The sequence below is a fragment of the Notolabrus celidotus genome, chromosome 21 (assembly GCF_009762535.1).
Source record: "Notolabrus celidotus isolate fNotCel1 chromosome 21, fNotCel1.pri, whole genome shotgun sequence".
Taxonomy (NCBI): domain Eukaryota; kingdom Metazoa; phylum Chordata; class Actinopteri; order Labriformes; family Labridae; genus Notolabrus; species Notolabrus celidotus.
Genome location: NC_048292.1, coordinates 3,771,900 through 3,789,473, shown reverse-complemented (window position 1 = coordinate 3,789,473; position 17,574 = coordinate 3,771,900). Strand labels below are relative to the sequence as shown.

The 17,574-nt window shown below is 42.5% G+C and overlaps 1 protein-coding gene across 1 annotated transcript in view; it reads right to left on the bottom strand.

Moving 5' to 3' along the window:
- ppfibp1a (PPFIA binding protein 1a) overlaps window positions 1–17,574 on the bottom strand; it is a 34,562-nt gene that overhangs the window by 7,025 nt on the left and 9,963 nt on the right. The window contains exons 2-12 of the mRNA XM_034674032.1: window positions 14,901–14,980; window positions 12,686–12,891; window positions 11,257–11,337; window positions 9,293–9,406; window positions 9,097–9,207; window positions 6,308–6,400; window positions 3,690–3,810; window positions 1,297–1,358; window positions 1,140–1,206; window positions 876–994; window positions 597–664 (exon numbers count right to left, since the gene is read on the bottom strand). Coding sequence (XP_034529923.1) covers window positions 597–664; window positions 876–994; window positions 1,140–1,206; window positions 1,297–1,358; window positions 3,690–3,810; window positions 6,308–6,400; window positions 9,097–9,207; window positions 9,293–9,406; window positions 11,257–11,337; window positions 12,686–12,891; window positions 14,901–14,964 — 1,106 coding nt within the window. The 5' untranslated portion in view covers window positions 14,965–14,980. The remainder of the gene's footprint in view (window positions 1–596; window positions 665–875; window positions 995–1,139; window positions 1,207–1,296; window positions 1,359–3,689; window positions 3,811–6,307; window positions 6,401–9,096; window positions 9,208–9,292; window positions 9,407–11,256; window positions 11,338–12,685; window positions 12,892–14,900; window positions 14,981–17,574) is intronic.

Here is a 17,574-nt window from a genome sequence, read left to right as displayed (position 1 = left end):
GCCGGAAGTTCTCTGTCAGGTGAGGTAAGAGGTGGGAGGTGGAGGACATGACAACAAAAGCATTCTGCAATGCCAGAGTGTTAGTTTATAAAACGATGGAGGACGAAGAGACAGAGAGCTCTGCTATGATGACTTTTTGCGTGCACAATGCTGCAGCAAACAAACAGATGTGGAGACATCTTTGCTTTGCTCGTGTTGAAAATGATTCTCCCTCTTTAATCTCTTTTGTTTTTCTTCCTGTTATGCGTCAATCTTTGGGGTTTGGATAAATTGCATGATATAAACATCACCCCTGCTGGCTCACGCTCCTGAATATTTCCTGCAGAATTTTAAGAGGAGGCTGTCAGGAATAAGTCCAGGTAAAGTCAGGATGAAAGTTTCAGCCCACCTGGGTAACTTCAGTTCGTTTTCAGGAGCTCTGTGAGTGTGTGAATTAAAACCGTCTATGAACAACGTCCCAAAGCACGAGCTTCACTCACATATGGTTCTGATTTCTCGGTGTATTTAATCCCACCCTTGAGATGAAATTGAGCTGAAACAAATGAGTTACAAAAACATGAAGGAAAAATAATTAGATGTGAAATTCAGAGCTTTACCTTTGGGCTGCTTGTCGCTCTCTGTCCAGCTCGTTCATTTCAGAGAGCACTGCTATACAAGGAATAGACTGAGACACACAGAGAACAGATCAACAGATCGTTAATGAAACATATTTTTCTTTACAGCAGAATATTTACTCAGCTTCAAAATGTAATAACCCAACAGGAGCAGGGAGGAACGGATTCAGAGCGGGAGGCCGAAACTGAGCTTTTCTTAGAGGAAGTCTGGTCTGGGGTTCATCCTGTGTTGTGAATTGTTTTGACAGACGTTGTGTTTACCTCGCCTGAGCTCCTTCCTGCCTCCCCCACCAGCGCCACGGTGACCTGCTCCACCTCCATGGATACAGGAAGAGAGGGATCATCTGGGATATCGTCATAGTCATCCTCCTTTAACTTCTCTGAGAGAGGAAAGATAGGACAAGTCAGGATCTTGAATCATCACGTTTTTCTTTTACTTCAAAGTTTATCCACCTCGAACACTTGTGGGAGTTTCATCTGACAGGAAGTGTGAATATAAAGGATATCCAGTTTTTAATCTCTGACCTTTGACCACCTCCTGCACGTTCTTGCTCTTTGTCAGAGACTCCTCCAGCTCTTTTATCCTTCGTTCCTGCAGATAAAACAGCCTCATGTCACATCACCGTCTCCTCAGCGTCTGCTCGGCTCTTTTAATCATCAAGAGCGTCAAATCACAACAAACCTTCTCATCGTTGGCCGACGCCAGCGACTCCAAAACCATCTTCATCTTCAACACTTCTGTATCTGCAAAACAAAAACACCAGCAGATATTTCAAACTGGAGGAGGATCAGCTCGCGTTAACTCCTCTTAACAGAGAGCATGAGTAATGAAGCTGCTGGCGCTCCGTGTGTTTGGTCAGCGGGGCTGCTGTTTTAACTTGTAGCTGCAATAAACTCTTGATTCAATTATCACCACACTCTATTAAAAACAGGGACTCTGTGTGGGTTTAATAAGAGAGCTGCACAATCAAACATGTGCCAACCACTTGGTAATCTAATCTAGAGCATATTTATCTTCTGGGAAAACCTTGTGTGAACTCTGAGGGAGTTTCAGAGGGGAGCTGATGATCAGGCGGAGCTGCAGGGTTCAGTTTTGGAGACATTAAATAACTAAAATCAGACACTGAGTCTTCTTATAAAGGGTTGATTCCTGTAGTTTCAGATTCCTTCAACTTTAAAGCTGTGTGAAGTATTTGCACGTCAAAGCTTTACCAAATATGTATATAAAAACCATAGACTGTATAATAACTGAGCGTCACCCATCTGTTTTGAAGCCAGGCACGCCCTTATTTGGGCCAAACTCCCAGGTTCAACATATTCAAAAATAACGACTTCCAGATAAATTCACCCGAGAGAGAAATGAGCCATCCAGTCAAAGCGGCAACCTCTGGCTGCGAGAATTGAAGCCCATGCTGAAGTGCTAAAAACTGCAGTCCCTCAAGTGTCCACTTGAGGCTGGCTCCGGAAGTACCGGAAACCACATACACACCAATTCAAAAAAGCCGATCTTTACTGCAGAAATAAACATGTTTACAGCCTGGTTCAAAAAATGAGTGTAGCCTGGATAGCTCATTTCTCAATCGGCACACACTGTACAGGGGGTGGATTTTTTTTTCATAATGCAGCAATTTCAAAGATATTAAGATTACAAGTTTTCGGTTACGAGAGGCACAGCTGACTTGCTTGACAGGCGGGAACACTGTAGCTGACAAAACTGCATTGCTAGCTGGAAGTCTTGGCTTACTCGTGTCTCCCTGTTGCATCCAGAGCAATCATCCACTCGTGAGGCATTGTATCACGTAAAAACAAAAACAACTTTATTCTGGTGTTCCTTTAGTGTCACAAAACCAAAAATGTAACAGATGATGCTGGTAATCTAATAAACAAAATTCCAGACAGACACGTTACAAGACGAGCGACTACAAACCATTCTAGCTTCCACTGGCTCCTCCCACTCTCTGTGCCACACAATCCTATATTAAAGAGACAGTGTCTTCTCATCAAAAGTACACTAAAATAGTTTATAAAACTACCAAATCCAATTATAATTTTTACATGCTTTGCCACTACAATTTATTAACTATACTAATGCTAAATAAATCTATAATCAGTCATTAATAACCTGTAACATTACTTTGCCTCATACAGTAGCTGTTAGGAGACTCAAAGCCCGCATCTTTACGTCACACTTGCTTGACAGCAGTTATGTTGAGTTCAACATTTCCAATATGGCTGCTGCCGACGACGATTGGCCTCAAAACAAAGCTTCAGGTGACATCACGGATACTATGCCCTTTATTTATACATGCCTATGATTCAGACCCAAGCCGTTTTTTGTACCAGGCTGTAAACATGTTTATTTCTTCTGTAAAGGTCGTCTTCTTTGAATGGGTGTGTATGTGGTTTCCGGTGTTTCTGCAGCAAGCCTCAACTGGACACTTCAGCACTTCAGCATGGGCTTCATATTTTAAAGCATAGGTTGCCGCTTGATAAAAATGTTCAGCTATTCCATATTCTGATTTTATGACCCACAACTTTATTGTCTTGGTTCAAATGCATCCTTTCAAGCATCTGAAAAGCAAACACTTGACCCAGGCAGGGGTCTGGCTTTAATTCCTTCACTGCCTGCCTGTACAGTCAGCTGGAGGTCAAAACAAATACCTCCAGCTGCTGATACTGTACAGAGCGTGTACACAGGCAGCATATAAGAGACTCCCCTTTAAAATAAATGGCATTCCTCTGCCATCAGAGGGGATAAGATAAGGTCAGCAGACGTGGAGGGAGTGAAACAGTCTGATATGTTTGGTACGGAGCCTGCAGAGAGACTGATGAGGAGTTACATTTAAAAACAGCCTCATATCACCTCATTACAGTTAGACGGGGAGTAATTAATGAGTAAATTCAGATGAAATTACGATACCTATTAAGTGTTCAGTGATGTTGCTTGAGGGGCGAGTCAGTGTTGTTGGAATGTGATATATCTGTTCGTCTAATCCTCATAATCCCTTCTGTAATATTAGATTTGGACTCTCTGAAACAAGAAGCTCCCAGACAATTATTAAAGCATCTCCCCACCTCTGTCTCCTCCTCCCTCGGCTCTGCTGTGGCTGTCTGTCCTCGGTCTGCTCTCGTCCTTCAGTCTCCTCAGCTCGGCCTCTCGCTCCTCCAGCTGCTTCTGCAGGAGCTGCAGCTCCTCCTGCGGGGGAACACGACGCATGTCATCATTTCTTTATTAGTCAATCAGACCCCAGGAGATTCAAGAACCTCTACTCTAAATTGAATCTTCAGAATGTCTTAAATATTTTCAAGCTTTTGGAGCGCAGACACTCCCATCATGAGTTCACAGAGTCAGAGGTGAAGTCTGGAGACGGCTTGTTTTGCTCAACCTGGAGCCGAAAAACACGACTATTAAGTTTACGACGACAAATAAACTTCCACTGAAGGAGCTAGAACAAGAATGTTGTTATTCTTTTCTTTATGAGTAGTTTATATTTGAATATCTTTGAGTGTTTACAACCTCTCCTGTCTGTTATGATTGCATTTGACTTCTGATGATTCACTTCTTCAGTCAACATTTAAATCTAGGACATACCGTTTATTTCAGAAGTTATTCAGCGGTACATAAATCAAATGCTTGGACATAATAAATAAATAAAACTGTATCTGTGTCTGCAACCGGACTGAAATGAGCCCGCTCAATCAGATAATTTAGACTGAAGGAAACTATTAGATGCTTCTCTACATACCTTTGTTCACACAGCTGTACCTCATGTCTATTGTGCAGCTTCTTCTTGACCGTGGGCTTCGTTGTTCTTATATATTAATACTTATTGTTATTTGCTTTTACTATCAACCCTGTCTTTATTGTTGTTGTCTTTTCATAATCATAATTTGCCTTATTCCAACTATTCAACTGTTTGATTGTTATTTACCTTGTATCTGTTATTAGCCTCGTTTCAGGGCCACTTTTAAACTTGTTTTTGAAAAGTGATATATAAATAAAGTTCATAACATTAATAATACCCCTGTCATGATTATTTGTATAATTATAATCACAATGTTGACCCTTACAGGAGCTTAAAGGTTTCACTCTAGTCAGTGTGTTAACTTCCACTGGCTCCGCTCCGTTCTACTGCTCCGTCTCAGCTCTGACAATCCAGACCCCTCCACAGCAGAAACTCAAGACTCTATATTATCTGGATGTGGGAGCACGACGCATCTATTAACTCAGAGCAGAGGGAGCAGGACAGAAGGTCAGAGACCGAAACAACGTTAAAACACCGGGTTTGGGCGCGGATTTAGCCTGATGGTTGGGTTGCACGCCCATGTAGCGGGGGGCCTGAGTTCGAATCCAGCCTGCGGCTCCTTTCCCGCATGTCATTCCCACAATCTCTCCTAGTTTCCTGCTCTAGCCACTGTCCTCTCCTTCTAACAATAAAAGGTGTAAAAGCCCAAAAATATACCTTTAAAAAAACCCACTGGGTTAATTTTCGGGTTAAAACACTCTGTGTTATCACCAGATCGTATTTCACTTAACTACAACAACAAACGTCATGATGAGCGGAGCCAGGCCTGGAGTCAACAGGTCAGAGGTTTTCAGAGGACCAGAAAGACAACATGGATGAGGAGAAGCTCAAAAAAGTATTCTTCTTCACCTCCTTCAGTTAATTTTATGTGTGTGTTGTTGTTTCTATACCTCATACATCGTAAAAACGAAGCTAGGGTGTTGACAAGCGAGCCAAACTGCAGCAGAGCGTACGCAACCAGTGGCGCTTTAAGTTGCAATTTCACTTTATTGGTAACTTTTTTTGTTTGCACTTTCTCTTACCCTGCCCTAAAAGTTGCTTACTACAGCTTTAAAGGTGCACAGTATTTTAGTTTGTGATGCAACACCTATAAAACTGATACCCATCCTCATCACCCTCAGCTGTACTTAGTGCTGATTATTAAATTAGAGCATTATTACACTCTGAACAAAGACTGTGTGAGACCCAGATGAGTACAGCTGCCCTCACAGAGCAGTGATGTTTTCAAAGTTTCAGACACAACAGAGGAAGATTAGTGATCAGTAGTTCAGTCAGCAATGAAGTGAAGTCTAACACCTACCTTTAACACACACACAGTGGGTCTTGTGAGATAACTCAGTGCTCATAACGTTCACTCTACAGTGGACACACTAAAACACAACAGCCAGAAACACCCTTTAATGAAAGCTGCTTATAGATCCTGATGGTCTAAGAGCTGCTTCCATCTACAGACACTTCAGAGAAGAAGCTCTAGTTCTAAAGTAGATGTTTCTAAGTGTGTGAAACTACAGAACAAACAGAACTAGGGTTAAAACAAGCCTAGAAGAGAGGATTCAAAGACTGCAGGTGGAAGAAGCACTTACAGCGAGTGTGGTGAAAGTCAGGAAAGCAGAGTGCAGCAGTGGAGAGGGAGCAGGTTTAGAGGATCTTTAGGGGCAGATAGGACAAGCAGAGAACACTCTGGAGATTAAACCACGTTCACCTCATCGCCAGTGAAGCGCACAGTGTTCCCCTTTGGACGCTTGACAGGTTAGCATGTTGCAGAAAGAAGTTAAAATCACAGAAGAGAAGAGGGAGCAGAGATAACAAAGAGTTTAAACACGTTATGGTTCATTATGAAAGGAAAGAGGTCTTCTGTTGTTCTCCAAACAATCAAGTGTCTCTTACTTTTGTAGTTTTGACTTTCTTCTCACACTGCAGTCTTTCATTCTCGATGTCAGTCACCCTGAACCGCAGGTCCGTTACTTCCTGGTACAAGCCCTGGGGAGGAGAAAACAACTCCATTACCCATTAATCTCAGAGAAAAACCTGCTCTGGGGAGGTTTATTGAGACTGTGTGGGAGAGGGGTAAGAGTTTTTGAACAGGGGGGGAGACTTCCTGCCAAAAGCACCAAACATTATTTTCAGACTGATGTCCCACTGGAGAGAATTTGAGACAGTGCGTCCACACATGGAGACAAATCCTGAACCACGGGAAGCGTCACGGTCGATTACTGTGAAGCTGCTTTTATCCCAATCAGAAAGTGTCTGTGGGCGCTGTGCTCTGCAGACGCTACCATTACATGTAATGTGGATTATCATCATTATCATCATTTCTAATCTGCAGAGCAATCATTCAGCATGTAGGTCACACTTCAGACACTGACTTCAGGAGAAGAGTTTGACTGTTTGTGATGCTTGTGTTAGTTTCACAATGTTTTTTAACTCAGCATTAAGCTAACGTGAAATGAGTACAATATTTGGGGGAAGGCCTTCAATTAGGGTTTTAAAAAATAACAATAATTCTGAATATTTTGTGTATTTTTTCCCTCTTGATTTCTGTCCTGATTACACTTGTGATGAAAATGAGTTTTGGTAACAATCATGTCTTGATTGGGCGGCTCAGGCAGCTGTGGCTCGAGGGTAGAGTCGGTCAAAAAGTCCTTAGGGCGAGACACTGAATCCCAAATTACTCCCTGTGGGAACAGCCAGCGGTGTGGGAATGTGAGCGTCTGGAATGGTGTAAAAGTGCTTTGAGAGGTCGGTAGGTTAGAAAATCATTATATAAGCACATAAATGTACCATTCAGTCAATGTAAACTGAAACTGAGGGAACATCCACATGTACACTACCAGTCAAAAGTTTGGAAACACCTTCTCATTCAAGGGTTTGTATTTATTTAAATTATTGTAAACCCTGTAGATTAATACCAAAGACATCAAAACTATGAAAGAACATATATGGAATTATTTAATTAGACAAAGCAGAATATGTTTTATATTTTAGATTCTGTAAAGTAGCCCCCTTTTTCCTTCATGACAGCTTTGCACACTCTTGGTATTCTCTCAGTCTGCTTCATGAAGTGGTCTCCTGGAATGGTTTCTAGTTAACATGAGCCTTGTCAAGAGTTCATTTGTAAAATGACTTGCCCTCTTAATGTGTTTGAGACCATCAGTTGTGTTGTTCAAAGGTAGGGTTAGCACACAATGGATAGCCCTATTTGACTACTGTTGTAATCCAGATTATGGCAAAACTAGATTATTTCATAGTTTTGATGTCTTCAGTATTAATCTACAATGTTGAAAATAATTAAAATAAATAAAAACCATTGAATAAGAAGGTGTGTCCAAAAGCAGCTGTTGTAACTACTGCGTCAAATCTGTGCATACTAACTGTCTAATGTGCTTTATGTTTACATATTTAGATATATCATATATTTACATTAGAGTGCAGATTTAACAGAGAGCAGAGAAGAAAAATGTAACTATTCATGCACAGTTAAATACAGAATAACTGCACTTTAAGAATGTCAATGCCAATACCGCAAAAAAATGTATCAACCTAATGCTGCCGTCCCTCAAATGCAAGGTATTCAGACTTGTTTATACTTTGATTGGAGCCTCATCTCTATTTGGGCATTGCATTGTTGGAGAATAGCATCCATCTCTAGGAACAGCCTGTTACTGGTGTTCATTTTTTGGAGTAACATATCACAGGATTTAAAAACAAGCTCAAGGTAAGTATGTGAAGTTGTAGGCTATGACTGACCCCCTTTTTTTTGTACGTTTTGGAAAAAAAGAGCCAAGAAAAAGCGGTTCTATTTGCCCTCTAACCGTGGCTTATATTAGAGACTACAGGGTGAATTTCATAAACGTGATGCAACATGTGGAGCCATAAAAAGCTGATTTATGAACAGATTTATGATTTTAAAAGACCAACTTCTGTTACTGACAGAAACAGCGTCACAGGTCCTGGCAGTGTGTGTGTGTGTGTGTGTGTGTGTGTGTGTGTGTGTGTGTGTGTGTGTGTGTGTGTGTGTGTGTGTGTGTGTGTGTGTGTGTGTGTGTGTGTGTGTGTGTTATCTCTGCGTGCTGACTGGGTTACGACTCTGGAGAGGAAGGGTTGAGCTTTTAAAAATAAGTTTCATAAATGAGGAGCTACACTTTAACCAAAAGCAGATATGGGAGAACGGCAGCACTGCTGACATACATGGGAGTGATTCTGTGTTCTTTAGGGTTTGATTTAAAGTTTAATGGAAGCTAAATGGAAACAAAAACAAACACACACAGTTGCATTCAGCTCGGTTACCTCTTCTCAGGGTTTAGTGTGTGGAAACACTTCATAATATCCCCTGAATGTGTGCCTGGACAGCGCGTATGGAAACTATAACTCTCTCAGCCCCTCAGAGGGGAGGAGAGGTACGGGCACCAAGCGGGGGTGGGGGGGGCTCTAGCAGGAAACAGCTGCTGGAGCTCGAGGGGTGTTTAGGCCTGTTTTGTAACCCTTGAAGAAGTTCACCCCCCACCACATGACATGACAGAACTCAGAGTCCTCCAGTCGAGTGTGACGGACCTTTTGTGACTTTAAAACAATGACTGGGCTGCTGCCAGGATCCAGAGTCACACATCAAAACAAAGCGCAGGTGCAGCTGAGAACTTCAGCTATCTGTCTCTCCTCATGCTCAGGACGCGGTTTACCTCATTGTCCCTGTGATCTCTCTCCACGGCCGTCAGCTTTAACTTCAGACTGGACACTTCGGTCATCAGCTCCAGCTTCTGGGTCTCCAGCGTTGACCGGGTCAAGAGCTCCTGAGAGCAGAACACACAGTTAGTGAAGCTGCACATTGAATACTGAAGAGGCTCAGATAGCTGGTTTCATGGAGGTGGCTTTTACCTGCTGAAGCAGATCCTCTGTAGCATTCAGTTTCTGTCGATGATGCTCGAGGCAGGAGTCTAGGTCCCGGATTTTTTCACCTTGGACCTCCACCTGGTCTGTGAGGACACTTACCTGGACAAGAGGCGACGTGAATCAATGTTTACAGACTTCATCTACATCAACATTAACATCTAAAATAACGTTTTTGATGTGGGAATTTTATCTACAACCTACATCTAAATCTAAATGTAGTCCTGCTTGAGTAACTCCTTCTAAACACTACAATTGGCAGCAGTCTGAGAAAATCATTGAGCCTCTTTGAAAAGATAAAACACTACCTGTCATCTCATCTCGAGTATGACGGAGTACCCGAGGGACTGAGTGCCACAAACAGGGCAGGAACGTTGAAGACAGCAGACAGACTGAACGCTAAATTATTGGTTTTGTTTTGACTTGTTGACATTAAGAGACGGTCAGAGTAGTGCCATCCTTCACCTTAAATTTAATCAAACTGCAGCACCATCCATCTGTAGCGTAACACATATTTCAAAGAGTCACTCCGAATTAAATGTGTGCACAACATCTTCATTTAGTGAAGAGTAAGGAAGGTTATGAAAAGGTGATGCCCACAAGGAAATTGCAACTGTTTTACTTAAAAGGGTGAATCTAACTGCTGCAGGGACAAGCTTCCTCTAATCTTCTCCAGAGATACTTCAAATGAACCAACAAGGATTTAGACTTCACCTTCTTTTATTAACTTTTAAACAAAACTTAAGACTGGTCCAGTTCATTAATGTAAATGATGACAATAAATGTTTGTCAACCTCCAGTTTTAAGATATGAAACCAATGTGGGAGTGCTATAACCTGCAGTTCCATGAGTGTGCACTTGAGGCAGGCTGCAGAGGCACAGTAAGCCAAAAAAAATTTTTTTGAAGAGTTATATTTTTGGGGCATTTTCACCTTTATTGACAGGACAGCAGAAGAGAGACAAAACGTGGGGAGCAGAGAGCGGGGGAAGACATGCAGCAACTGGTCGCGTCCTGGAGTCACACCAAGGAGCTCTGCGATGAAGACTATAGCCTCTGTATACGAGGTGCGCTTAGACCACTAGACCACCGATGCCCCCACCAATGAAATCTTCTTTAAATATTTAAATCATCTAAATCTAACATAGCTGCCAAAATGTACTCTGTTCCTAAACCAGCCTAAACCATAAACTGTATGTTAAAATGGACGTTGTCAGTTTGAATCGGGTTGAAGCCAAGAGATTTACAGCACCCCCTGCTGGCTGGCTGCAGTATAGGTCGTAAACCCCGCCTCTTGGTAAAACTAGGAATTTTCTCTAACATGGTTTATGTCAGTGTTCATTTTTCTGACCAGTTTAGTTTTAATTAAGTATTTAATTTGAAAAATAAGAGGATGTGACATCATGATCAACAGCTCTGTTGACCAATGAGACTCCTGCAGAGCTGTGTACTAAGGATAATCAGAGGAGAGGAGGAATGGTGAGAGGAAACGTAACGCTGTAATGCTGTGGACCAGACCAACTTAAGGGATCTTGGATGTTTTATCTGCTGATTTAATTTGTGTGTTTGGTTAGCGTCGCAGGTTTGATGTCGGCCTTGTGACAGCGTAAATGTCAACGCCTGTGGAGGTGATCTTTTGGCTTGAAAGCTCTTAATGGGCAGAAATAAAATGACGCTTTCCATCCTATAAACAGTCTTTGGCCTCTACTGTAAGATTTGTAATATTTTATAGAACATTTAACATCATGAGGCAGAGATACACCAAACATTTCAATACATTTCTGAAGAGAACAACTGAACTGTCTGAGGACTTAAGTAAACAATTAGTACTCAGAGCATGGCCTCTTTGGCAGGCACAGCCACTCGAGCAGCCATGTATAATACAAGTTAATCACCACTTTAAGAGCAATTGTCCCTCCACTCTGAAGACACAATGACCCATTTTCTCACTAACCTGAAGAATAAGACACTCTTTGTCACTCTCCAGTCGTGACAGGCGCTCTTGGTAAACTGCCTCTGAGCTGTGACCGTTCGTCTGCAACGAGAAAAAACACATTTCTGTTTCCATTGAAAATAGTTCAGCATCAGTTAATAAAAGTCTGAAAAATGGTATTTCTCTTCCGATGAGTGCTCATCAGAATAAAGAGGGCTGTCAGGGGCAAATGCAGGTTGGCTGAGGAGGAATAGAAAAGCACATGGTCCTTCAGCCTGAAAGGCTGCGTACCACTTAGTTGTATAACCATGAAAACCTCTGACAATGAAGTCACATGCTCGTCTCTGGAAGAATAGGAAGAAAAAAAAGGCATGTGGAGTTTTCAGAGAACCATGTGAGGGTCGGTCGTATTCTCACATGCAAGTGATTTGAAAAATCGAATCAAAAGCAAACTTTCCTCTCAAATATCACACGTGGAGAGAGACGAGGCCGAGAGGGAAGAAAAACAAGAGCCTGAGTTTGGGAGATGGAAACTATTTGCAGCAGGTCTCCTATAGAAACTCCATCATTCACGAAGCATGTCATAACAGCACTTTTACAATAAACAGTCCCTGTGTGCATTTGATTAAATCATAACAGACTTTGTCTTAAAGTGAAACATGAAAAGGTTGATCTTATCATCCAAGGTCGGCATCGAAACATTTGGTACAAATGAAAGTTCTTCTTTAAGATCTGCACAGAAATAGAGTTTGGCAGGAGGATGCATGAGGTCATTCTCTCTCTCAGGTCAGTGACACGAATCAGCTTTGCTCTGTTTCGACTTCATGCATCCTGCAGAGAAAGAAAAGCTATCAGACATCAAAAAGAGAGGAGTGTAAATGGAGCTTGGAGTCATTAGAGATGGACTGAAATCAAATGACTCTAACAAGATGATGGAAGTGGTTTAAGATGCGTTTTGTCCAGATGTTCGGAGGAGCATGTGTGCATCTCTGCAGGAAGATGAAGGACCAGAGAGTGCAACTAGGTCAGGTGAGCACTGAGCAGAGGTATTCTGTGCCTTGTTAAAAGACAGCTGTCTTAACACTGAACTGCACTCAAGTTAAACATCTTTACTCTAGAAGATCTGAATAATCGTCCGAAGACAGTAAAGCTTTTGTCTTGATTAAAGTCAACATTTACATTTTCACATTATTCAGTCTTTCAACATTTGTTTAAAAATGAAACAAACAAAAGTCAACCATCTGTTTTTTGTACATTTTGTGCATCTAGATATCTTAAATACTGGAAAATGCTTCAACCACAAGTCAAATCAAATGCCCTATGAAGAAAAAAGCTGTGCAAATCGCCCCAAAACAACTCACCTCAAGACAAATCCTATCTTTTCTTTCAAATCAACCTCACAAATCACACAAGGAGAGTTCAAAATAACTTTAAAAACTCTCTTTTTTACCAGTCGGCCGTGCAGCCACTCTGCCACCCCCTCAGCTGTGGAATCAGGGATCTGACATCGCAGGTTGTCCCTCTCCTCGTTGTCCATGAGCTCCAGGGCTCCCCTCAGGTCCTCCAGCAGGTGCAGCACCCGAAGGCCTCCCAGGAAGGGTGAAGTGGGGGACTGGCAGTCAAACAGCCCGTTGGAGTAATCCATGGCCTTGGAGCCTGATGATGAGGAGGAGGAGTGAGATCATTAAGTGGAGTTGTGAAATTGGGTTTGCTCATACAGCTGGCATGCTTTATACACTAAAGTCTAATGTGATCAAAATGTGGTCTGATCAGCAGAGTTTGACAGGAAGTTAAGATTTAGAGTCAGAGCCACGTTTGGAGCAGATCTGTGGGTGTGGTGGGAGCATGGTGAAGACTCCAAACTGTACATTCTAGTTTCTATGCAGCTGCATGTTCACTTTTTTGACTCCTCTTTTGTTAATATTTTTGACAGCAGCTTGTACTAAGGTGTTTGTTCTTCCTTAGTTTTGAAAATTAACCATTTAAATTTCCTTTTACTTTGTTCCCTACTTCTTTTAACTTTGTTTACTTTTTCTTTTTACTCCCCTCATCCCCTCACCATCCTCTGGGAACATAGCAGGCCATAATGCTCTAAAGCTCTACTACCTGGATGTAAACAACCACAGGTGATAGATGTCATCTTGTAGCGCTGCGAGGTTCGTCAGTATGTTGATCTAGACAATTTAGATAAGGTTGCATGGAGCCCAAAACACAGCCCACATTACTTACGGTAGACTGAAGGCTGGTGGTGCTAGCTCTGCTAATGGTAACCACACTCCGCAAAACCATGTGACATTGTTTACAGACTGAACAACTAGGACATAAGTCTCTTCAGAACATCCTTCGTCCAAGCAGTGAGCTGCACCTGCATGTCGGGGTAATGATGATGTTGTGTTGTTAGCTTGCACGTAGCTGGTATATGTGCATGAATTCTGCTTCTATTTACTGTATTTGCCTCTCCATATTCAGTCCTGATTGTACTACCTTCTAACTTTGGAAGTGATTGAACTACAGTTGGATACTTTCAGATATGTCAACACATTTAATGGCTGACCCTTTGCAGCCACAGACATTCTGCACAACTGAGTCCACTGTTGAAATAAGGATTCTGATCATGCAACAACCAACTGTTTTATTTTAGTGTAGAAAGGGTGCTACCTTTTCTGAATGAATGGCGGTAAAGTCACTTCTGCTGCCAAGATGCCCGTGCACATTTTGATGGCTTAAAAGGGCTTTCAGAGACCTTGTTAGTCAATGAATGTCACTATAACTCCTCATTCTTTGAGTGGTCATAGGATACTGGGTAAACAAATGTTTAAGAGATTCTATCAGACATCATGTGACAGAAATAACAGAAAATCAAATCTTCTCTCATGTCAGTAGAAGCCATATTTTCAGATTTTGTCTTGGCAGTAAATGCAGCAGCGTGTTGCCTGAGTTTAACTGCATTACTTTCCTATCATGTGCCTCAGCCTTCTCCACTCCATCTGTCCTCCATCTTAAATGTCAGCCTTAATAAAGATGTCCAACAAAACAAAGAGGGGGCAGAATAACTCAACATCCAAACAATCACAGCCTCCCCACAGTAGCGAGTAGGATTGGGGGCTTGGTGACGGCTGTGGTTTCTGCGGAAACTAGGGGGGGACTGGGGAAGGGGAGTCATGTGACCAGTCACCTCGCTCCCATTGGAAAGGTCAGCGCTATAATTACACACATCAGCGGAAAAGTCGGGACTGTGAGAGTGAAGCCTGCTCTGCTCATCTGCAGCAGCAGCACCAGCAAGGAGCGCGGCCAAAAGTTCCCAGGCTGGAGTTTATATTCCAAACTTTCAGAGCTTGAATAATCATTAGTTTCCGTCACTGCAAGGACAATGGAAACTCGCTCTGGTTTCTCATGGTGGAGGAATGCAGTGAAAGCAGAAAGGAGGCAGAAATCCTCTTTAGCTGCACAGTTACAGCGCTGCTCCAAACTTTCCTGCACATTCAGGTAGAAAAAGGAAGTGGAGGGACACGTTGTACTACCGTTCACAGGACGTAGTACTCCCAGCTTGCAATTCAATCGCTTCCAGATGTGGCTGGAGCCCTCAGTATGCCATGCCCACTTAAAAAAAAAAAAAAAAAAGTGCTACTGCCAGCTCTTAAAGTCCAAGTGTACAATGTGGTTACCTGCTATGATTCCATCCATTTGCTCCAAGGCGGCTGCCAACATGTCGCTGGCGTCGGACATCATCTTCAGCTCAATGAATCTGAAAGAGAAAAGAAGAAGATTTAGAGTTTCAGAGGATGCAGAAAGGACTCGGCCAAAACTAAGTCATTAATGAAAACCAGAGTCTGCTTTGGATTCAGACTCTGAGCGGACAGGGGGTTCCCCAAAAATGTACTGTGGGAAGTAAGATAAGAAAGTACGCCATAAATGTGAGTTAAGAGGAGTGTGACGACTTAAAATAGGACCAAGCTGAGTAGTTAATCCTAAAGAAGCCAACCTCTTAAAGGATAAAGTGTAGCGGGTAACAGTAACTCAAAATGTCTTTGAGTTTTAGGGAAGTAGGAAAGTTTTCTGGACAAATGGACGAAGATCAGTCTGCTGAAGGTTCACTGAACGCACAAAAAGCTCTGAGTCCAAACTTCCTTCTAATGACATTATTTTGTGGACTATACAAATCAGATTAAATTAAACCAAGGACAACAACAGCTCACTTATCTAAATGCCACTTCAGTCAATTCACTCAATATGAAATCTTGTGATATTTGTATAGAATTTAGCAGCAGACAGGGCTTTGCTGGCTTGTTTTTCTCTAAGGAAGAGTTTTGAACCAGTTGTGTCACATGCAGATGAGCGTGATGGAAATATTAAGAAGTTTCATACTTTTCAGATAGAGAAAAAACAGACGGGTAAGGGCCTGTTTCCATCAGCGCTGTTTTTGCAAAAGCAGCAGCCACAACATCAACTTTAGAGCACTTGTGTGCTTTGTTTGCTTTACTTTCATTCAAGGTTATTTTACAAAGAAAATGCAATAAGAAAGAATCGCATCCTGGCATTAGCGGCAGCTCCAGACCTTGAAATACTACCCACAAAACAACAAGTCAGGTTACTTTCTCCTCTGCTATTGTTATTGACAAAGATGATATCCAAAGTCCCGCCTCTTCCTGATTCTGATAGAAACATTTTAGTGAGGGGCGAGCTAAGGACAAGCATGGCAGTGTTGTAATGGTTTAACTTCTATCAACTTAGGGCCTGTTTACACTGAAACATTATGAATAGGAAATGGAAAACTACTGTTGTGTTTTAGTAGTTTATTGTAATGAAAAGAAGAGGTGTTTCCTCGCAAGGTGATACCGCCAACTACTGGCCTGGCATGCATACTCTGGCGGTTTCAGTCATTTTTACCCTTTTTCCATCGAGGCAGGTTCAGGTTCGGTTCCCGGACTGCTTACCGCTTATGTCAGGGGCTAGAGGCGGGGTTGCCAGTAACCAAAAAGACAAACCAAACGAGTTTCCGCCATTTTCCTGCAGCGAAAAAAAATAATATGGATGAAGCTAACAGATTCCAAAGTTGGATAAGTTCTCTTCAGGACTTCATGTGATTACAAAAAGCCAGGAGCAACATCAGCAAGTATGCTACGTTGTCCGCCATCGTTGTTATTGTGAGGGAAAGGTCGCGCTAGCTCTGCTGGGAAATAGCGGTCACGTAGAAGTGACGTCATGACGTGGCTCTTCTACGTCTCCAGCGGGTGGAAAACCAAACTGGTGCCAAGTCAGTTCGCAGGTTGAAACAGCTCCGAACCAGCGCGAGCACCAGCCCGTCACCGGAACCAGGTTCGCGTTGGTCGGAAAGAGATATTTGTGGGTCCATACGCACTCAGACCGTTTCCACCACATTGTCAGGTGAACAAGGATTATGTTATGATTGCAAGGAAAGACTGTTCTGTTGCTAATTGTGCTGTTTTTGTCTTCACAAGGTCTCAGTGGCAAAAAGCAGCTGACAACAAGGGGGTATTTGCGCTAAAGAGACTGCACTGCTTTGGTTTTCACAGAAAAAACACTGCTAGTGGACACAGGCCCTTACTTCTTAACAAGAAAGTAACCAACAGATAATTAATCTATGAAATCAGGCAGTTGAAGCCTCACTCCTATAGATCTGTACCCCTCAGAGTGTTTGTTTGCTCGTGTACAAGCATCAGTTTCAAACTACAAAGTCTGCTGCATGTTTTACATTTTCCGTCTGAAATAAACAACTGTGTAAATCAGTAATCCTGTTATGGAACAAGCTTTCATTCTTCTCTCACAAATGACTGCTGCATCAAATTAACCCTGCAGACTGCTGCACAGAAAAAAACGACTGTTTGAAAGACAAAAAACAAAGTGATCTCCTGTAATTATTACCCAGAAAGCCTTGTTTCCGGCGGTCTGGGCTACAGTCACGGGTGCTCATTGGGAGGCTACAATCTGGAATAATATAATGGTACTATTCTCCCAGGGGTTTCAGGCCTCGTAGTGTCGGCATGCTTGGCATCTCAAACTTCCATAACAAAGTTGGGACAGTATCCCCCATGACTGCAGGATTCAAACACCTATCACATGTCCTGTCTTTACACCCATTGACTGCCCATCACTGCACACACAGGGCGGTTAAGAGGGGTTTAGATAGTGTGAATTAAACGCGCCTGAAACCCAAAACTAACACCACAAAAACAGTGGGTCTGCTTGTTCCCATGCAGGGGGGCAGGGGCTGCAGAGTTTACTTCATTTCCTCCTTCACTGGGGTCACAGTGTCACACCCAGCGTGGGCATTAAGAGCATAATTAAACCAATGGTCTCAATGTGAGCAGGGGGGCTGGG